Source organism: Sus scrofa, chromosome Y (assembly GCF_054392235.1).
Source record: "Sus scrofa isolate SSC_HxYL_T2T_F1_AM1 chromosome Y, Sscrofa_HxYL_maternal_Yorkshire_Landrace_v2.0, whole genome shotgun sequence".
Taxonomy (NCBI): Eukaryota; Metazoa; Chordata; class Mammalia; order Artiodactyla; family Suidae; genus Sus; species Sus scrofa.
Window position 1 is genome coordinate 16333145 of NC_139402.1, and position 23630 is coordinate 16356774.

The following is a 23630-nucleotide window of genomic DNA, read 5'->3' on the forward strand; positions in this document are numbered from 1 at the left end:
GATCTTGCCGTGATTGATGTCAAAGGGCATTGTGCCTATGCTGTCCTCTAGGAGTTTTAAAGTCTCTGGCCTTACAAGTAGGTCTTCAGTCAATCCTGAGGTTAGTTTTGTGTGTGGTGTTAGAAGACGTTCTAATTTCATTCTCTGAAATGTGGTTGTCCAGTCTTCCCTGCACCATTTATTGAAGAGACTGTCCTCCCTCCACTGTGTGTTCTTGCCTCCGTTGGGATAGATTAGTGGACCACAGCTGCTTGGGTTTCTTTCTGGGTTTTCTAGGCTAGCTCATTGATCTATGTTTCTGTTTGTGTGCTGGTACCACACTGTTGTGATTACTGTAGCTTTGCAGTATACTCTGAAGTGAGGGAGCCTGATTCAGCCAGTTCTGGTGGGTTTTTGTTTGTTTGTTTGTTTGTTTTTCCATACTGCTCTGGCTAGTTAGGATCTTGTGTGTTTCCAGGCAACTTTTGTGATATTTTATTCTAGTTCTGTAGAGAATGTCACGTGCAATTTGCTAGTGATTGCATTGAAGCTTGCCTTAGGTAGTGTTCTCATTTTGACCTTTTCCATGCTTCCAATCTAAGACCATGGTATAAGTATATCTTCCCATATATTGGTGTCATCTTTGGTTTCCTTCAACGTTATGTTAGAGTTTTCAGAGTACAGGTCTTTGTGTCTTTAGGTAGCTTAATTCCCAGGTGGTTGATCTTTTGATGTGATAGTAAATGCTATGGTTTCCCTGATTTCCCTTTCTAATCTTTCATTGTCCTTAGATAGACATGTGGTAGATTTCTCTGTATTGATTTTCTATCCTGCAACTGTACCAAGTTCATTGTTGAGTTCTAACTGTTCCCTGGTAATGTCTTTAGGGTTTTTCATGTGTAGAATCATGGCATCTGCAAACAGCAATAACTGTACTTATTTTCCAACTGGGATTTCTTTTATTGCTTTTCCTCTCTGAATGCCACAGCTAGGACTCCCAGAGCTATGTTGCATAGAGTTGGTGAAAATGGACATCATTGTCTTGTTCTTGACCTTAGTGGAAGTGCTTTTACTTTTCCCCCATTGAGAATCATGTTAGCTGTGGGGTTCCCAAAACAAGATTTATTATATTGAGGTAGTTCTGCTCTATACACACTCTCTGGAGAGTTGATTTTTTTAGGTCAGGAATTGATGTTGAATTTTGTCAAAAGATTTTACTGCACCTATGGAGGTGTTCACATCATTTTTATTTTTTGTTTGTTGCTGTGGATTACCATACCAATGATTTGTGGATATGGAAGAATTGTTGTATCCTTGAAATAAATCCTTCCTCATCATTGCTTATGACCTTTTATTTTTTAAAATAAAGGTCCTTGTTTTCACTTTCATTCATTTAAATGCATTACTCTTTTTTAAGATTACTTCTCTGGCAGGTGTTACATGTACAACTTGTGATTATACGTCCACAAACATTGAGGTTATTTCAGCTACCACTCTGGATATTGATTCCCCTTATGTTGGAACATACAAAGCTTATACAAAATTCATATTCATAAGCATACATAATCTGCTACAATTGCTAGGTTTTTCATTCTTTGAAACATTCATATGTTCAAAAACATTTGAAGTAGCCATTTCCTCAAGAGTATTTTTGGCTCCCTTATCAAAAATTTTTCTAACCATGTAAGCATATGTTTATTTCTAAGCCATGTTTATGGCTTTTTCTATTTGATTGGTATATGAGTAATCCTCTCTACATGATCCATATCATTTTGATTAGCTTTGAATTATAGTTTAAAAGCCTTAAGTGTCATGTTCTAGCTTTGGCATAGAGAATGATTTGGGTGCAAAAAAAAAAAAAAAAGAAAAACATGATAAACAAATGCTGTACAACCTTCAAACCCATGGACTGGAAACATTCAAAAATATGTCCTACTCCTGATGACATATAAGAGGCCGCATCAAGATGGTAGGGGGAGCAAGTACATGATATAAGCCACCCCATACACACTGGAGGTTAACCCACAGACTGGAAAGTAACTATATTATAGAGACTCACCCACAAGTGTTAGAGATGTGAGTACAGCATCAGGTACCCATGCCTAGGCATGCGACAATGGGAGAAAGAGCCCCTGGAGCATCTGACATTGAAGATAAGTGGGGCAAGTGCACTGGACCTCTATAAGTCTAGGGGAAATATAGACCACATTCTTGAGTGGCCCACACAGTCTCTCATGGGCACACTGTGTCCCAGGGCAAAGCAGTTGCTCCATAGGAATGTGAGTTGGACCTGACAGCAGTTCCTGGAGGACCTTCTGGGAAAACTAGAAGTGGTTGTGGCTCATTGTGGGGAATGACATTGGAGGCAAATATCTCAGGAATAGTCATCCTCAGTATGTGTTCCTCTAGAGGTGACAGGTTTGGGAAAATCTGGCCCCACCCATCATCACTGAGATGGCCCCAGGTGAAAGAAAAATCTGGCCCCAGGTGAAAGAAAATCCAGCTTGGATTGCAGCCCCACCCATCAGTAAACAGGCTGCCTTAAAAGCCCCCCCCCCAGCAAACAGCCACCTCCAATCTCATGCGGAGACACACCCCCACCCTCCTGAGGGATAGCAATCAGCCCCATCTACCAGTCGGCAGACACCTGTGCCTTCCATCAGGAAGCCTAGATCAAACCCCAATGCCAACTTCAACCACAAGGGGAGAAGACATCAGAAACAAGAGAGGCTACAACTCTATTGCCAGCAAATAGGACATCACACCAAAAACCTATAAAATTGCAGTGAACTAGAAATCTGATACGGGAGCAAGAAATCCCTCCCAGAAGAAAAAGCAAATTGATCTGGAGATTCTCAGCCTCCAGGAAAAAGGCCTTTAGACTGGTGATGCTGAAGATGATGGGAGACATTGGAAATAAACTGGAGGCAAAAACTGGTCATTTACAGCACACTTGGAGCAAAGCAATACACCACTTGACACTTAAGCAAGCACAGAGGCAAAATGCAATAACTGAAAGATTAAATTCATTAGCAGCAACCAACGGCACCATCACGACAGAAGAATGATGAAGAATGGTTCAGACCAGCGGAAATAAATAAAGAATGGTCTCAGGGACATCATTAAACACACCAACACCCATAGTATATGGGTGCCTGAAGGAGATGAGAGAGAGAAAGGGACAGGAAATGTGTTTGAAGAGATAATAGCCCATAACTTCCCTAACATGGGAATTGCACCACTCACTCAAATCCTGGAAGCACCATGAGTACCATATAAACTAAACCCAAGGGGGAATACCCCAAGACACCCATTAGGCAAACTGACCCAAATTGAAGACAGAGATAGTATTGAAAGCAGAGGGAAAAGAAACAAATAACACACAAAGGAACCCCAATATGGTAATCAGGAGAATTTGCAGCATAAAACCCTGCAGGCCAGAAGGGAGTGGCATGATACACTCAAAGTGATGAAAGGAGGAAAACCGTCAACACTGATTATTTTGCCCAGCAATATTCTCATTCAGATTTGAAGCAGAAGTAAAACGGTTTAGACAAGCAAATCTAAGAGGCTTCAACAACACTGAGACAGCTTTATGACAAATCCTAAAGGAACTTCTCTAGGCAGAAAAGAAAAGGTCACATCTAGAAACAAAATACCAAAAATGGCAAGGCTCACCAGTAAAGGCATATACTCAGTAGAGGTGGGAAATCATTCACACACAAATTTGCTGCCAAAAGCAGAAATCAGGAGAAGAGGAGGGCACAAATGCAGTACAATGAAGATGCACTTGCAGTTAAGAGACCAACACCTTAAACAATCATGAAAGTATATGGAAACCTATATCAAAGCTTCAGAGCAATGGGAAACCAAAAACCTACCATTGATACACTCACAAATAAAAGCACAACTCAGATACAACACTAAAGACAGTCATCCGGGCACAAGAGGAGAGAACCAAAGAAACAGGGAAGAGAAAAAGAGTGACAAAACCAAATCCAAAAGAGTTAATAAAATGGCAGTGAGACCACACATATCCATGACCTCCTTAAATGTAAGTGGAATGAATGTCCCAACCAAAAGACATAGCCTGGCTGAATGGATACAAAAGCAAGATCCATACACATGCTCTCTGCAGGAGACCCACTTCACATCTGGGAACACATACAAATTGAAAGTGAGAGGCTGGAAGGAAGTATCCTATGCAAACAGGAATCAGAAAAAAAAAAAAGCTGGAGTAGCAATACCCATATCAGATGAAGTAGACCTTAAAATAAAATATATTGTAAAAGACAAAGAAGGGTAACTATCACAGATCAAGCCAAGAAGAAAATATAACCATTGTAAATACATATGCAGCCAATATAGGATCACCTCAATATAGAAGGCAGCTGCTAACAACCTCTACAGGAGAAATTGAAAAGGACCCAATAATAGCAGGGGACTTCAACACTCCACTTACAGCAATGGACAGGTCACCCAGGTAAGAAACCCACAAGGAAACACAGGCCCTAAATGAAGCTTTAGACCACCAGGACGTAATAGATAGTGATAGGACATTCCATCCAAAAGCAACAGAATACACATTCTTCTCAAGTTCACATAGGGAACATTTTCCAGGATTGGCACACTCTGTGCCACAATTCAAGCCTTGGTAATTTTAAGAAAATTGAAAGCACAACGAGCACCTTTTCTGACCACAGTGTGATACCACTGGAAATCAACAAGACAAGCATGCAAAAACTCAAACATGTGGAGACAACACAGCATGCTACTAAACAACTAATGGGTCACTTAAGACATCAAAGAGGAAATTGCATAGTACCCAGAAGCAAATGACAACAAAGATATGACACTCCAAACCTATGAGATGCAGCAAAAGCCGTGCTAAGGGGAAAGTGTATAACAATACAAGCCTACCTCAGGAAACAGGGAAAATCTCAAATAAAGCAGCTAACTTTACATCTGAAGCAACTAGAGCAAGAAGAACAGAGAAGACCTAAAGGTAGGAGAAGGAAAGAAAGCATAAAGAGCAGAAGAGAAATTGAGGCAATAGAAATGAAGGAAACCATAGAAAAGATCAATGAAACTAAGAACTGGTTCTTTGAAACATTCCACAAACTTGAAAATCCCTTAGCCAGACTTATCATGAAAAAAAAGAGAGAAAGGACTCAAATCAGTAATATTAGAAATGAAAAAGGAGAAGATAAAATGGACCTCACAGAAGTACAAAGGATCAGAGGAGATTACTACCTGTAATATGTGCCAATAAAATGGAAAACCTAGAAGAAGTGGACAATTTCTTAGAAAAGTACAACCTTCCAAGACTAAATGAAGACAAAAGAGAGAAGATGAACAGACTGGTCACAAGTACTGAATTCCAAACCATGACTTAAAAACTTCCAACAAACAAAAGTCCAGGAACACATGGCTTCACGGGCAAATTCTATCAAACAGTGAGACAAGAGCTAACACCCATGTTCTGAAATTCTTCCTAAAAAATTGCAGAGGAGGGGATATGCCCAAAGTCATTCTATGTGGCCACCATCACCCTGATACCAAAACCAGATGAAGATATCGTAAAAATAAGAACATCACTGGCTAATTTCACTGACGAACGTCAAAGAAAAAATCCTCACAAAATACTAGCAAACTGCGTCCAACAATACATTACAAGGATTGTACATCATGACCAAGAGGGTCTTATTCCAAGAATGCAAGGAGTCTTCCATACAAACCAAACAAGCAGTGTGATACACCGCATTAGCAAACTGAAAAAGAAAAACCATGCAATCCTCTCAATAGAAGCAGAAAAAGCCTTTGATAAAATCCAACACCTATTACTGAGAGGAACACTTCACAGAGTGGACTTAAAGGGAACCTGCCTCAACATTATAAGGCCATAGATGGCAAACCCAGATCTAACACCATTCTTTTTTCTTTTTTCTTTTTTTTTTTTTCTTTTTTGTCCTTTTGCTATTTCTTTGGGCCGCTCCCGAGGCATATGGAGGTTCCCAGGCTAGGGGTTGAATCGGAGCTGTAGCCGCTGGCCTATGCCAGAGCCACAGCAACGTGGGTTCCGAGCCGCATCTGCAACCTACACCACAGCTCACGGCAACACCGGATCATTAACCCACTTAGCAAGGGCAGGGATCAAACCCAAACCCTATGGTTCCTAGTCGGATTCGTTAAACACTGTGCCACGACGGGAACTCCCCTAACTCCATTCTTAATGGTGAAAAGCCAAATGAATTTCAACAGAGATCATGAATAAGATGAGGATGTCCACTCTCACCACTATGATTCAACACTCTTGGAAGTCCAAGGCATGGGCAATCAGAGAAAAAAAGAAACAAAGGGAATCCAAACTGGAAAGGAAGAAGTAAAACTATCCCGGTATGCAGATGACATGATGCTATACCTAGACCATCCTAAAGATGCTATCAGAAAACGGTTCAAGCTCATCAAGGACTTTGGCACAGTTGCAGGATACAAAATTAATACACAGAAATCAACTGCATTTCTGTATGCTAACAATGAAAAATCAGAAAAAGAAATGAGGGAAACATTCCCATTTACCATTGCATCAAAAAGAATAAAATACTTTGGAAGAGGAGTTCCGGTTGTGGCTCAGTGGTTAATGAATCTGACTAGGAACCATGAGGTGTAAGTTTGATCACTGGCTTTGCTCAGTGGCCTAGGGATTTTGTTGTTACTTTGAGCCTTGGCATAGTTCACAGACACATCTTGGATCAGGCATTACTGTGGCTCTGGTGTAGGTGGTGGCTACAGCTCCAATTAGAGCCCCCAGACTGGGAACCTCCACATGCCACTGGAGAGGCCCTAGGAAAGGCACAAAGCAAAAACAACAAACAAACAAACAGTACTTAGGAAGAATCATACCTAAAGAGACAAAAATCCTGAACTATGAAGACTTAAGGCAGTGATAAAAGAAATCAACAATGACAAAACCAGATGGAAAGATATACCATGCTCTTGGATTGGAAGAATAAATACTATCAAAATGGCTATACTACCCAAGGAAATCTACAGATTCAATGCAATCCCCATCAAAGTACCAAGGGCACTTTCACAGAGATGGAACACAATATCTGAACGTTTGTTTGGAAGTTCAAAAGACGCTGAGTAGACAAAGCCATCCTGAGAAAGAAAAATAGAGCTTGAGGAATGAGGCTCCCTGACTTCAGAGTATACCATGCAGTTATGGTCATCAAAGCCTTATGGGGCTAGCACAAATACAGAAATTTAGATCAGTGAAACAGCATATAAAACCCAGAATTAAACCCACACACCTACAATCAGCTAATCCATGACAAAGGAGGCAAGAATATACAGTGGAGGAAAGACAGACCGTTCACTAAGTGGTGCTGAAGAAACAGCACAGTCACATATAAAGGCATGAATTTAGAACACTTCCTAACACTGTAAACAAACAAACAAATGAAAACCCTCAAAATGGATTAAGGAACTAACTATAAGACCAGATCCACTATAGAACACTTAGAGGAAACTATAAACCTAACATGCTTTGTTATAAACCACAGTAATATCTTCTCAGATCCACCTCCTAGAGTAATGACAATAAAACCAAAAATTAAAAAAAATGAGACTTAATTAAGCTTAAAAGTTTCTGCATGGCAAAGGAAGCCCTAAGGAATATGAAAAGGCAACCCACAGAATATCAGATACTATCTGCCAGTGAAGCGACTGAAAAGGCATTAATCTCCAAAATTTATAAACAACTTCTACAACGCAATAGAAAAAAGAAAAAAAGGAGAAACAACCCCAGCAAAAATTGGGCAGGTGATCTAAACAAACATTTCTCCAAAACAAGACATACAGAAGGTCCAAAAACACATGCAACAATGTTCAGCATCATTCATTAGTAGAGAAATGCAAATCAAAACCACTAGGAGGCACCACCTGACACCAGCCGGAATGAAGTCTACAAACCATAAATTCTGGAGAAGGTGTGGAGGAAAGGGAACGGTGGTTGGTGGGAATGTAAATTGGTTCAATCTCTGTGGAAAACCATATGGAGATTCCTCAGCAAACTGAAAGTAGAATTACCCTTTGATCCAGCAATCCCTCTCCTGGGCATCTATCACTTCTGGGTATATACCACACCTCCCCCCAAACCAGCTTATAAGAATAAATATATGTAACCCAATATTCACAGCAGCATTTTTTACCATCACCAAGATATGGCCTATCCTCAGTGTCCATCTGCAAATGGATGGATAAAGAAGATCTGGTATATATATATATGTATATACACACACAAAGGAATATTAGTCATGAAAAGGAATGAAATTCTGCCATTTGCAGCAAGAGGATCCATATGAAGGCTATTATGCTCAGGGAAATACATCACAGAGGAAGACAGAGGCTGCATGTTACCATTTACAGGTGAAATCAAAAACAGAACAAGAGGACAATATAACCAGGTAGAAACAGGCACACTGATACAAAGACACAATTAGAAGTTACAAACCAATAGGGAGAGGAAAGTGAGGAGGGGCAAAGCAGATATGGTAGATTAAGTTGCAGAGCCTATGACATATGACATATATGAGCTACAAGGGTATATTGTATAGCACAGAGATAGAGCCAAAATTTTATAATAGCTTTAAATGGAGTGTAATATATGAAAAATTATTACATATAAATGTTCATGTGACGCCTACATAGCATTGTAAGTAACGTACACATGATGCAAAAAAAAAAAAAAAGAAAGAAAATCAATGAGCACGCATTAAAGAGACAATGGATAAAGATCACAATCTGCAGGAAAGTATTTAAAAATTCTACCATTCTTTTATGATAAAAAAAATATGATCTAGGTGTGAGGAGGGTCCCCAAAATTGTGGATAAACTGGGTTAAGACCAAGGCCTTAGTCATAACATGACCCCGAACATACCTAGTGATGAAAAGTGAAAGCTTTTCCTCTAAGACAAGGAATAAGAGTGTCTCCTCTCACCACCACAGTTTGAAAAGTCCTTCCAGAATGATTAGGCAAGAAAGAGAAATAAAGCCATCCTAGTCAGGAAAAAAGAAGTGACCTGTCTCTGTATGTAGACATTATAATTTATGTGTGGAAAATAATACCACCACAACAACAGCACCAATACAGCAACAAACAATAAATAAATGATTTTGGCAAACATGGCAGGATACAAAACAGACACAGAAAAATCTGTTGTGTCGTATACCCAAAAAATAAATACCTGAAAAAGTTTTTTCAATCCTATTTGCAATAGCATTCCTCACAATCACTTAACAATAAATTCAACCAAGGAAATGAAGATACATGCCTTACAAAATATAAGGTACTGTCAAAGCAACTGAAGACATAAATAAATGAAAAGTGACACCATGCTCACAGCTTACAAGAATGAATGTTATAAAGGCCATACTTCCCAAATCCATGTATGGATTCAATGTAATTCCTAACAAAAGCACCATCAAAGAAAAATAATTAAAATAATGTTATGGTATGGAAACACGGAAAGACCTCAAATGTCCAAAGCCTTCATTTTTTATTTAGGCAATGAATTTTTTTCCATTTATATTTTTTCAGCAATCATCACAATACAATTTTGTAGCATTCCCATCCTTTTAAGGAATATTTTCTTATTTCTCTTTATGAGCACGTATTTTCAATGAATTTATGGTGGTTCAACTGATTTCTCTTGATTACTATCGATGTTGCAAAACTTGAGTGAATTCACTGATTTATTCATAGGTTTGGGAGACATCATTAGGATAGTGTATGTTCAGCATTATGTCATCCGCAAACCTGACAAGTTTTGTTTGGATTTCTTTCTTGATTTTTTCTTTCTTCCCTTTGTCTTGCTTTTTATGGCTTCACCTGTGGCATGTGAAAGAGCCCAGGCTGGGGGTCAAATCCCAGCTACAGCTGCCAGCATTCACCACGGCCACAGCAACACCAGATCTGAGCCACGTCTGAAAACTACATCAGAGCTCACCACAACCCCAGATCCCAGACCCACTGAGTGAGGCCTGGGATGGAACCTGGATCCACATGGATACTAGTTGGATTGGTTTCCACTGTGCCACAGTGGGGATGCCTGGATTTCTTTAATTTTTATTTTCTTGTCTTAGTGATCTGGCTATAACTTCCAGTGCCAAGCTGAATTAAAATGGTGAGAATGGACACTGTTTTCTCTTAAAAGAGTAGCTATCAGTTTTTCAACATTGGGCATTTTGATAGCTGAGGGTATACCATATATGACATTTATTAAGTTGAGGTTATTTCATGGAGAGTGTTTTTTCCCCCAAATACATTTTCTTTTTTTACTGGACAGCATGGTGACCCTGTTACTCATACATGTATATGCTCTACTTTCTCCTATTATCATGCCCCATCATAAGTCCCTGCACATAGTTCCCAGTGCTACACACAGGAGCTCATTGCCTGTCCATTCCAAGGACAAGAGACCACATCTACTAAACCCAAGCTCCCATCCTTCCCTCCCTCCCCCTCTTCCTTGGCCATCATGAGTCTGTCCTCCAAAATGTGAGTTTCATTTCTGTGGAAATGTTCCTTTGTGCTCTACTTTAGGTTCCATATATGTGACATAATGTGGTATTTGTCTTTCTCTTTCTGACCTACTTCACTCAGGATGAGAGTCCCTAGTTCCATCCATGGTGCAGCAAATAGCATTATTTTGTACTTTTTTGTGGCTGCATAGTATTCCATTGCACTTTTATACCACCTCTTCCTCATCCAATCATCTGTCATGGATATTTGGGTTGTTTCCATGCCTCGGCTAATGTGAATAGTGCCGCAATGAACATGTCAGTGCATGTGTTTTTTTTACAGAAAGTTTTGTCCACATATATGCCCAAGAGTGGGATTGTTGTGTCGTGTAGTAGTGAGATTGCTGTGTCATATGGTAGTGGGATTGCTTTGTCATGTGGTAGTGGGATTGCTGTGTCATATGGTAGTTCTGTGTATAGTTTTCTAAGGTCCCTCCATAATGGTGGTATCAGCGTACATTCCCACCAAGAGTGCAGGAGAGTACACTTTCTCCACACCCCTCCAGCACTGGTTACTTGTGGACTTTATAAATGATGGCCATTCTGACTGGTGTGAGGTGGTATCTCATGGCAGTTTGGATTTGCATTTCTCTAGTATTCAGGGATGTTTATCATAGTTTCAAGTGCTTGTTGCCATCTGTATATCTGCCTTGGAGAAATGTCTGTTCAGGTCTTTTGCCCATTTTTTTCATTGGGTGGTTCGTTTTTTGCAGTTGAATTGTAAAAGATGTTTGTATATATTAGTGATTAAGCCCTTGTCAGTTGCATCACCTGAATCTATTTTCTCCTATTCTGTAAGTTGTCTTTTAGGTTTTGTTTTGATTTCCTTTGCTGTGCCAAATCTTGTCAGTTTGATTAGGTCCCATTGGTTTATTTTTGCTTTTTTATCTGTTGCTTTGGGAGACAGACCTGTGTAAATATTTGTTATGGTTAAGGTCAGAGAATATTTTGCCTATGTTCTCCTCCTGGATTTCGATGGTGTCTTGTCATATTTTGAAATATTTCAGCATAGACAATGCAAGCAAAGAGGCTAAGAAAAGACTGTAGAATGATGTGTCAGGGAGATACAGAATGGCATGATTGCATGACCAATATACCCTGTGTTTTTTCTATTCAAAACAATAGGGCAATAATTTGGGGACCTAATGGGGAATTTGGATCTGCTAATTATAATTTTCGTAGGCTGAGAAAATGGAGAGGGACCTTCAGAGAAATTCTAGCTTTCAAATACATTAGCATGCTTTGGGATTGGCTGGCCCATAGCTAAAATTTGGAAAGGCCACTGCAGAATACTCAATGGAAATTAGGTGAAGCCTTACAAAGAGTTTCCTTATGAGATGCAAATTATACTTATGGTAACCAAATGTAATCATCTAGATGCCTTTGGACATCTCCCTACTTCATTCTAGCTGTGTTCAGACTTGTGTCTTTGCTCCTTATGTGCTTATGGTAGGACAGGAGATACAGCTCTCTTTGAATTCATGTCATCAGATATAGCATAGTCAATGCAGGAATTGTTATTTCCATCATGCATTAACAAATACAACAGGCATCCATCTATTATGATTACTTCTCAACCTACTGCTCTCTGGATATCTGTAAATCTTGTGGAACCTTGGGAACAAAACCCTATTTTACATAATTTACATAATATATTTCAAATGGTCCTCTATAGAGGAAAAAAATGATTGGTTTGATTCTTGGAGCTGTATTTACTATTATTAGAATCATAACTTCAGTAGCTATGGCTGCTACAGCCCTGTCTCAGACAGTTCAAACCCATGCATTTTTAAATGATCTTGTTCTAATCTTGTCACAATTGTGTTGTGGGCAACAATCCTTAGACCTGGCCTTCTGAGATGAATTGGATAGTTTAAAAGATGTAATTTTTGAATGGGTTCAGAACTGGGGAGTATATGCACACACAAATGGAACTTCCTTGTCATTGTAATATAACTACTTGAGATCACTCTATTAACAGCATCTGCAATTTGGAAAAATTAAGGCTTAAGTTTTGGGTGTCTGAATGCTACCAACATAATATTATACTATGCTAGATAGTTTTACCTTACACAAAGACATTCAAGAATTTAGCTCCATGTGATTGGACACTTCTAAGGGTCAGGTTATTCAAAGTATTTTATCATAATTCCAGGATTTTGATCCTCACACCTGGCTTGAAAATCCAAAGATTTCCTTTATTGCTGTTCTGTCACTGTATTTACATTTTTTCCTTTGTTGTGCAGTCTGCAGAATCAGATTGATCCTTAGAAGCCAAATGAACACTCTGCAACCAAAATTTACTATGGTGGTTCTTAGGCAACATGTAAATAATAAAGAGGAAGATGTTGGATACCACTGTACTGATGACCTCTGAAGAAAGCAAACTTATTGGTATGTGCAAAAGCACAGGAAGGCACAGAATGCTGGTGATGGCAAAGGCCAGATAAGCCTGTCTGCCAACACAGAGTTCCAAAGTGCAGGGTCTCCTGTCAAAATAAGATAAGGGGCTTATATGTTAACTACATTGTTCTTTAAGCAGCTATGCTATATCCTAGATGCATACACCTGTGATTTTCATTGCTATTAGTCTCCCTAAATCTCACTAAGTGATAGCTTTGATACTCCCAATGCCTGCTTTTGCTCACTTACCTCAACAAGTCACCTTCCCTAATAAAAGTCTTGTGGGATAAAGCCTAGGGACCTTTGTTAGCAGAACAGAGTGCCTCCTTGTCCCCCCCCCTTTTAAAAGATAAACTTACCTTGTGTGTTTTTTATGCCATACAGTCTCTCTTTTAGGATCAGTTTTTGACCTGCAGTTCAGGACACAATAATGAAGCCCTCAATGTGAAAGAAAAAAGATGATGGACAAATGCCAATATTACCATAAAAGTGCTTAAAATAAGCAATCATGAACAGGTTTGATGCTCAAGAGAAACTTATGAAGCATATGTTTCCTTAATATCATCAAAACTCCATATGCAAGAATCAAAGGTAAATATGGAACTAAATGTAACACAATTAAAAATACATGCTACATGGAGTTTCCCTGTGCTTCAGTGACTTTAGAACCCTGCTAGTGTCCATGAGGATGTGGGTTCCATCCCTGTCCTCATTCAGTGGGTTAAGGATCTGGCATTGCTGTGGCATAGGCCTGTGGCTATGGATTCCATCTGACCCCTACTTCTAGATTTTCCATTTGCCATGTGTGTGCCCCCCACGAAAAGACAAAGAAAGTATGTCATACCAAATAGGCTAAATGTATGCAGAGAGAGTAGACAATTACATTCAAGGGCATGCTAAGGGATTGAAAAGGAGGTAAGGTTTCTATGTTTTAGTCAAATTTGTAAAAAAACAGAGCAGCAGTAGACCATAATAAATTGTAAATGTACAATATAATACCTAGAACAACCACCACAAATGATATACAGACATACATTGAAAAACACTACAAGTAGGTATTCTGGCTGTGATGCAGTCTGTTAAAAATCCAACTGCAGCATCTTGCATCCTTGCAGAGGGGCATGTTCCATGGCTTGCCTGGCAAAGAGTGTTCAAGGAACCAGCATTCTCCCTGTGGCATAGGATTGCACCTGGAGCTCAGATTCAATACCTGGCCTGGGAACTTCCACATGCCCAGGGACAACCTTGTTTTTTTAATGTAGGTATATCAAAGCAGATTTTGAAATTCTCTTCAAGTAGCCCATAATCATAACAATGATTTTTAGAAAGCCATGACATAGTTGTCATTAAATCTAAACACTTTACATACAACAACATAAAGAGATCAGCAGAAATCGGAAAACATGATCCACTTACAGCCTGTTCAGAAGAAATTCATTTCAATGAAACAATTGAGACAGACTGAAAGGGAAAAATGGAACCAAGATAGAATGAAAAATTAATGAAAGAAAACCAAGAATACTTAAACCTATTAATATTAGATAAATCAGATCAGAGAAAAGATAATATCATGGAAAGATACTGTATAATGATAAATGAACAAAACCCTAAAGAAAACAACACCACAATCTGGGATGTCTTTGTACCTGAACATGTGCAGTAAACCTAAACGAGTGGAAGAAATAGACAAATCTGGAGTGGGAGGGATCAGGAGCTTGGGCTTATCAGACACAACTTAGAATAGATTTACAAGGAGGTCCTGCTGAATAGCATTGAGAACTATGTCTAGATACTCATGTTGCAACAGAAGAAAGGGTGGGGGAAAAACTGTAATTGTAATGTATACATGTAAGGATAACCTGACCCCCTTGCTGTACAGTGGGAAAATAAAAATAAAAATAAATAAATAAATAAAATTACAACAGGACACTTCAATATTATTCTCAGTTCATAGAACTTGGCAGAAAACTAACAAAGATACAGAACTCAACAATACCAGGAGTTCCCATTGTGGCTCAGCAGGGTAAGACCCTTACAGAGTCTCCAGGAGGATTTGATCCCTGGCTTCCTTCAGCGGGTTAAAGCTAATGTCAGAAAATAGATACAATGAGCATTTGAAAAGGAAGAGATTAAAAAAAGGACACTATAGGCACCCTGTTGAGAAAAGAAGAGGGAATAATAAAGCATATATATATCTAAATATCAAGTAATAAAAGGGAGGAAATATAGTGATCATTTGCAGATCATGTAATTACCCTCCCAAAGTTGTAAAAAAAGTCCTTTCCAAATAATCCATGCTAAGGATGAATGTGAGCAAAAGAAGAATCTTACAACAGTAGGTTCATCAAATTATGATGATAATGATGCTCATGAGAGCATAATGGACCTCAAGCAAATAATTATAGAGAAGACATGTATCCTGGGCTTAAGAGGAGAGATATGAGAAATGAAACCCATTCTTCCCCAAGCCATCTATACATCAAATGCAATATGAATGCAGATTGCATCTTTCTGACCACCACACTCACTCCCTACTCCTCAGAAAATGTAAGCTGTCCTCTCAAGTTTAGGTTTGGAAAGCACTTATGAAATCGTGAACATAGAGAAAAATCTTGGAGTTTAGAAGTGGGCTTTCAATAGTCTAAAATGTAGCATGTCAAGCTAAAGAGAGGCCCAGAGTAAAAGGGCCTTCAGGCAAGTGTACTTGTTTGTCCTCACATAGCCTATGCCCCATATTTCTGAATAACTCAGAAAATGGTCCACTGTTGCCACTTAAAATCACTGTATTTATGTGGACTCAACCACTGTTAAATACTTTGGTCTATGCAGAGTGTCATCTAAAAAATTACACAACCTGAAAGTTGAGAGTTATGTATGATTTGGGGTGAAATTAGGACTTAGACCCAGGAGACAGCATCTCAAGTCACCCTGAGAAACAGCTCTGAGGTGGTGAGGGGGGAGCCAGGATCTATAGGAGTTTTTGGAAGAAAGGGCAGGTAGCAGGAATCAAAGAGCCCTGGGCTCACTGAAGCCATTCCTTTGATATGCACCTCAGCTAAGATGATCAATATCCTGAGATTTGATAGCCTGAAAGGCCCACTGGCTCTCAGCTCACTTGGAGGTGACTGAATTCACAGATGACTGGGACATTCTTTATTCTTACCTGCAGATGGGCTGAACTACCACCCAAAGGAGGGAAGGGGAAATATCAGGATATGATAAAGGTTAGGGGTGGTGCATGAAGCACACATACATTTTATAAATTTTGTTGCTGCTCTGCTGAAGGAGACTAGCAAGGAGCAGACATCAGCATGAAGGATTTTAGTGTTTTCTAGATATGAGGAGATGCAAGAATTGGGCACATAAAAGCTCCTAAAAATATCTGATTGTCTGAAAAGCCTGTTCTTCCAGGTTTCCTAGAGCACAGAGTGCCTCACTCCCAGTCTCCACCCTGAACTCCCTTCAGGGTGTGCTGCAGGGTGGTAGTTGTAGTGGCTCCTGTTTTACTCCATGTACAGCCTGAAGGCAAGTGCCAAACTTCAGTTCACAAGGGAGAGAATGAGAAAAATTAGAAGGGGCTGATTACTTGTTTATTTGCTGCTCCATGGGTTTAGAGTACAGGAAAAGTGATTTTGCCCTCACCCTGAAACTTCCTGAGCCTGGTACTGAAATGAGGTTCTCTACACCTGTCACTGTGTCATCACTACCCTGGTCTCCTCTTTTCACCTTGCTAAGTTACTACTTCTCTTGTAGAATCCCATTCCCATCCACATTCTGTCTGCGAGTTAAATTTTACACGTATTGGATAAATATAACTAAAGACATTTCCACCCAATTTAGGAAAGCTTCCCACAACTAAGATAAAAAAAACCCCTGTACAACAATGCTAACTCTTAAAGAGATGCAGAGACCAAAATAAATTTATTCTTCATATGGGTAAGTACCATACAACATATTATATGCATCTTTTCAGGATAAAACTCTTCACTCTCCCCTGTGATTTTGATTCAAGGTATGATTTGCAATTTGGAGCTAGGAGTCAACTGAATTAGGCCATCTTCCCCTGATATCCACAAAGATGCCTTCTTTCATATATGATCCTGCCATTCTAGCACCCCAAAATTCTCAGCCACAATTTAATGAGACTTTTTTACCTCTTAACATGAACTACTATTTTTTCACATATACTAAACATTGTACCAATAAATCCCCCAAAAAGTCTGTATTTGGAAATCTATGGAAATGTCTTGAAAAGTAGAGATATCTTTAACATTTTCCAAAAAAATTGGAAAAAAAAACAACTGTCAAATTTCATGAAGCTACCTTCCATGGTGTATGTTATATCATCACAAAATATTTAATGAAAAGAAATTTTATTACCTTTTGTTAATAAGCAGCATTCTGAATTAAGAACTGCATTACAGGAGTTCCCGTCATGGCGCAGTGGTTAATGAATCCAACTAGGAACCATGACATTGCGGGTTCGGTCCCTGCCCTTGCTCAGTGGGTTAAATATCTGGCATTGCCGTGATCTGTGGTGTAGGTTGCAGACACGGCTCAGATCCCATTTTGTTGTGGCTCTGGCGTAGACCAGTGGCTACAGCTTCAATTCGACCCCTAGCCTGGGAACCTCCCTATGCCGCAGGAGCGGCCCAAAGAAATAGCAAAAAGACAAAAAAAAAAAAAAAAAGAACTGCTTTACACTAAGACATACTGCCAAATTTGACACTCTTTCTAGTTGTGAAAAAAATGCCTCCTAAAATGTGATAAATATAGAATGCATTATGTATTTCTTCAACACATATTAAATATTATTTACCAAGGTCATAATAGTAATCCAGTCACACCTTTATTTTAAAACTTCTTTCAGCCACGAACCAACAAAAGTTCTTACCGAAAATGAAGTCTCATCTTGCAAAGGAGAAACCTGTTTCTCAATATTAAGACTGTTTCACAAAATCTAGGTCCTATTTTATATTTATACTCCTATGTTCATAGATTCTTATGCAATGATATTCAGAGAGCCAGATGAAACCACCCAACTGCCCACCCCCTTATCATTTCCAACCAGGAATGGACTGTCTGGAACAATGATGGCCCTGACTACATTTGACTTAACCTTCAGCACACAATCTATGTTGCAACATTCTCACCCTCTCCCCCTACCCCTGCATGATGATATCTAGGAACGTACTCACCCTTTCCTCCTATGACTCCTATGTAGCCGGATGCTAAGTGTGACACTGGTTACTTCAGGCACAAGCCCCTATAAAACCTACCACCCCATAATGATATGAAGGCCTCACTTTCTCTCAGATCCCCTGGCCATTTGCTGGTCAACAAGCATATGTGAAACCTCAGTGCTCCTGACTCTTTGCCTTTGTTATTTCCGCTCCAACACCCCACAGTCTCCTTCCTTTATATTCTAAAAAATATAAAAAAGATTATTAATCCTTATTGTTTTTTTAAGATATTCTGTGGCTCCTTCAACAATAGCAATTTTCCTTTTACCCATATATAAATAAATTTTACATATAAACTCTCTTGTTATGATTTATCTCCCAATTGTTAGGTTTTCCCTAATGATAGAGGCCCTAAGTTCACTCAAAATCTTTACTTCATGAATATTTACCATATAGTTACAGACATATTAAAAGAATCATATATGCTGTGCTAATATGACTGTGAAAATGGCAGGTTCTCCTCAGGATGAAGACATACCCCCATAGCCCAAATATAGGGCTGTTCACCATGCAGATGTGCTATGGACACCCTCTCTGAGAACTGAATGCTCAAGTTGGACAGCAAGAAACAGTGGCCTGAGGAAAACAACTGCCTGCATAGGTTAATCTCCTATGGGGATTACCTGCTCTCTGTCATGGGACTCAACCACCTACACCTCCCTTGACCTTCCCCTCCTCTTTCTTCATTGTTCCCATCAAAGTTCCTGCCATGAACTCCCACCACAGATTCCTGCCACAGATCCTTTATAAGCCTGGAATCTCCTCACAGTCAAGGCTGGTGCCCTCCTGAGCCATTAATAAATCTCTCCTGTTTATCAAATGCCCTTGCCCACTCCTCCCTCAGCAAAATTCACATCTGGTGCTAAAACCCAAGAGGGAATGGTGAGGGAATGGGAAGATCAGTGGTGCCCAAAACTCCTGGGTTTGAAACCCAGAGAGCAGAAGGCAGGGGCAGTTCTTCCTGGCTTAACCTCTGGACCCCACTGAGGTTTGGGTCCCTGATCCAGGCACCTCTGCACAAATCATCTCCTGCTCAAGCAGGGAGGAACCCCTAACGGGGAATTCCACCTTTCCATGACTGACTCTGCATCCAACACTTGACTTCTTATACTTGGGTGAGTAATTGCCACTTTTCTGGGTCTCCTGTCAGCATGGCTCTTGGGCCCCAGTTCCTCTGGCACATCAGAGTACAACCTTCTGCAACAAAGCATCACACTAGGTCTGTAGAATGCATAGACACTTGGCCCCATCCCTCTCATCTGGGGACATCCACATCAGAGCAAAACCTCTCTCTCTGTCCCTCAGCATCCACTATCCAGACTTTAGAGACAATCAGCCTAATAAGCAGCTTTGGGAGTTGGCCCTTTCCTTACCCCACATCCCCTCTTAGTCTTCATCATGTGGAATATGCCCTCCACTCCTCCACAGAACACACCTCTTGGCTGCCTCTTCTGAAATTCAGAATCTCCCCAAAAGGAGATGTTAGGTCCAAGCATTTTTAATTCTTTTTAACTCAGCATGCACAGGATATACATTTCATAATGGCTCTCCATGGACCCAAAAGCCCACTTTCAGGTTTTTATGTAATGATATTTGTTTCCATTATAGCTGGTTCACTGTGGTCTGTCAATTTTCTTCTTCATCGCTGTACAGCATGGTGACCAGTTATACATACATGTATATATACTTTTATCTCACATTAACATGCTCTATCATAAGTGACTAGGCAAAATTCCCAGTGATACACAGCAGGATCTCATTACTAATCAATTCCAAAAGCAATAGTATGCATCTATTAACACCAAGCTCCTCATCCATCCTACTCCCTCCCCGTCCCACTCCCCCTGGCAACCACAAGTCTACCTTCAATTTCAATGTCTTCAGTGACCTCAATAACTTTTGTCCCTGTAATGACAAGTGGTATAAAATTCCCTATGCTCAGGCAGTCTTTACCCTCAGCTCACATCCCTCCCTCTGTTCTTCTTGCTCCACCTTTCAAATTCTTCTCCATCATGCATGTCATAGTCCCTCTCATTCTGACAGCTCCTGCTTTGATTCTGCAGATCATTATTCTCCCCAATACAAATATCTCCATGCCTCCAGCTCTCCCACCAACTCAAAATCCTCCTCCCCCCACCAAACGTTCATCAGCTTCTCCCAATCCTAAACCAGATACAGACCCCAATTTCTCTCCTCCTTGTACACATTCATGGGTCCAAATTCCTGCCTCCCAAAACACCTCCCAACTAGCTCATTTTGTCCCATTAGGGGATACTGCAGGAACTGAAGGGATTGTCTGGGTCCATGTCCCTAATTCCTTGTCCAATCCCTCTTAAGTTGTAAAAAAGATTAGACTCCTTCTCTTCTGACCCCTCCATCTATGTTAGGAATTTGACCAAATCACTCAGTCCCATGACCTTACCTTCAATGATGTTGATATCACCTTATCCTACATCCTCTACCCCAAGGAAAAGGAAAGGGCCTGGTTGGCCACTCAGGCCCACACAGATGACCTCCACTGGCAAAATAAGACCCAAAGAGTGAGGGCAATACCAGTCCTGAGACAGGCTCCAAACAGACTCTCTGGTCGATTCCCCAGGCTTCAAACTGCAGAGTCACTTGGTAAATTGTCTCAGAGCAGGACTCTGGGAAGCAGCTCTTATCTACCAAGGAAAGAAAGAAAACAAAAAGAAATTAGCCAAGGCCCTCATGAAAATCCTGCCTTACTTCTTTCTTTATTAACAGAGGCACTCCAAATATACACAAAGTTAAACTTTTCCTGTTAGGAAGAAATATTTTCTTAAATCTTCCCTTCATCTCTGTGTCTGCACCTGACATAAGGCACAGATTACAAAAGTGGGAGGATGGCCCTCAAACCCCTCAGCAGGATGTCTTCACCCTCACCTTCAAGGTCTTTAATAATCAGGATAAAGAGGCTGAGAGCCAACACTTAAAAAGAGATCAGGGTAAATACGAAATGCTGGCAATGGCCACTCAGGGCTCCCACAAATACAGGCTCCCTCAGCTGGACAATGGCTCCAAGACACTCCAGGCCCATGCTGCAGGTGTGACAAGAGAGGCCACTCGAAACCTCTCAGGGGAGGGCCATGTGCCTCCCTGAATAAACACCAGAAGCATCAAATTTGACAGGCCAAGCCACTTTGTTATGATCACAGAAGACTGAGGGTCTGTCAGCTCTGGAAACAGCTGGACCCCTCTGGACCCCACAACTACCACTCCATTGGAGAAGCAGGTAATGCTGCTGGTTGGAGGTAAGTTTTCTTTTTTAACTAGGGGCCACTTATTCATCACGACCTGAATTAACAGGTCACAAACACCCCTCTCATGTCTCTATTCTGCATGTTGGTGGTCTAATCTCCAAACTCTTATCAACACCCCCTCTAAACTGCACCTCATCAGGAATACCCTTTAGCTGTTCTTTCCTGATATTAACCAGGTGTCCAGCCCCAATTCTTGGCAGAGACATTTTACCTAAAATCAGAGCCACCTTCACACTTCTCACCCCTGTCTCTCTTGCCGAGCCTTCTCTCCTCCTCACCCTTGCTCACCCAAATGATGATAAGCTTCCTCTCCCAGCTTCTGTTCTTTTGCCGTGAGTGTGGGATACCTCCACCCATTCCATAGCTCAGCAGCATGCTCCCATTCAAACTGAGTTAAAAGAATGGTTCACAACCCCCTGAAAACCACAATACAGGCCCCTGAGGGAAGTTGCTAATGGAATCTTAGGCATAACCAGGATTCAGGTTCCCCATCCCATGTCTGATCCATACACTAAACTAATCCAGACCCTGGGGCCAGTGAAGGACACGCCATTCTTGCAGTCCATTTTATAAACCAGGCTTCTCCTGACAGAAAAAAATATACAAATATTAGGACAGGGCCCACAAACTCCATGCCTGCACTTACATGACATGGAACTTTAAGATGCAGGAAAGAGGCTTGTAAGTACTGAGGGAAATGTTTTCTTCCCTTATGGAAACAAAGTCATCCCAGGAGGAATTTGCCTGTGTCTTCAAGATGCAGTTGTTCTACCTGGACTTCTGGAAGCCTTAGCTCCACCATCTTTTTGGAATTGAAATTTCAGGAATAAGGGTACGTGGTGAAAGTTGATTCTCAAGGACAAAGAGAAATGCTATATTTTTTACAAACTTTGTTAAAAAGGGGTTTGGGGGGGCGTATCAAGATGGCAGAGGAGTAAGAGGTCCTGCACACCCTTACCCACAAACACATCAAAAAATCTAAAAACACATCTACATGTAAAACTACTGGCACAGGTCATAAACTGAATGCTAGCAGAAGAACTGAAACCTCCAAAAAGGGCAAGAAACTCTTGGCATCACTGGGTAGAACAGAAGGAAAAAGAGGGAGAAAAGGAATCAGGACAAGACTAGCATCCCCAAGAGGGGGCTCTGAATGAGAAAAGGAATTCACCTCTTGAGAAGCCACCTAACTGAGGTTCAGCTGAGACAGCAGGACCTCAAAGTGGCCAAGGAAAACATAAGAGCTAGACTGAGAACAGAAAAGCATGGTGAGAGCCACACAGATCATCTGAACCAATGGCCTAGACCCCACAGACTGAGAGGTTTGGGTGGGGGCTGGAGACTCAGGCTCTGAAAGTGGAAGGGACAGACTGCAGTGGATGTATCAGAGGCCAGAAGGATATGTGGCTGGTCACCACTGGAGACTTGTGAGTGGACTCCACCAGCAACCCCACTCACCACAGGAGGTGCCAAAAAAAGAGGGCATTGCAACCAAGCACCATATGCTCTTGCTCTCACTCCTCTGGGAACACACCCATCCTGAAGCTGTGACTTCCAAATGCTCTGGGTGGCCCCCAGACACTCGGTCACTGTCCCTTCCCAAGACCCTACAATCAGGAGCAACTAGTGCAGCACATCATACGTGGGCTAATTGGGAAAGGGTGCTTCTTAGCCCAGGTCTGCAGGCAGCAGGTGGAAAACCACCACAGTTATCCCTGATTCCAGAGATGAGCATGGCCCATTACCATTGGAAATATCTGAACAAAAATCACTTGCAGTCCCATTCACCTACAGGGCACCACACAGGAGGGTGACTGAATGCCAAATGTTGGTGCTCTCACACACCCAGGAACACACCTGCCTTGATGTTGCCACTGCCAAATGTTCTGGGCAGTACCCACATGCCTGATCTCTGTCACATCCAAGGATCCTGCAACTAGGAGCACACTTTTCAACACCTCCTATGTGGGATAAGTGAGACAGGTTTCTTCATGCATGCTGTACATGTGGCAGGGCCAAACCACTGCAGTTATCACTGACTCTAGAGATGGCCACTGCTCCCAATAGGCATCCCTGAACAGGGACCAAATGTGGTTCCAATCACCTCAGAGGAGGGCATTGCAATCAAACAAAAGCTGT

At 40.8% G+C, this 23630-nt stretch overlaps 1 protein-coding gene across 1 annotated transcript in view; it reads left to right on the forward strand.

The window, feature by feature from the left end:
• LOC146394404 (heat shock transcription factor, Y-linked-like) overlaps positions 1–21331 on the forward strand; it is a 60977-nt gene extending 39646 nt beyond the window's left edge. The window contains exons 3-4 of the mRNA XM_085009146.1: positions 20598–20750; positions 21122–21331. Of these exons, the coding sequence (XP_084865272.1) occupies positions 20598–20750; positions 21122–21331 (363 nt within the window). The remainder of the gene's footprint in view (positions 1–20597; positions 20751–21121) is intronic.
• Positions 21332–23630: the final 2299 nt, after the last annotated feature.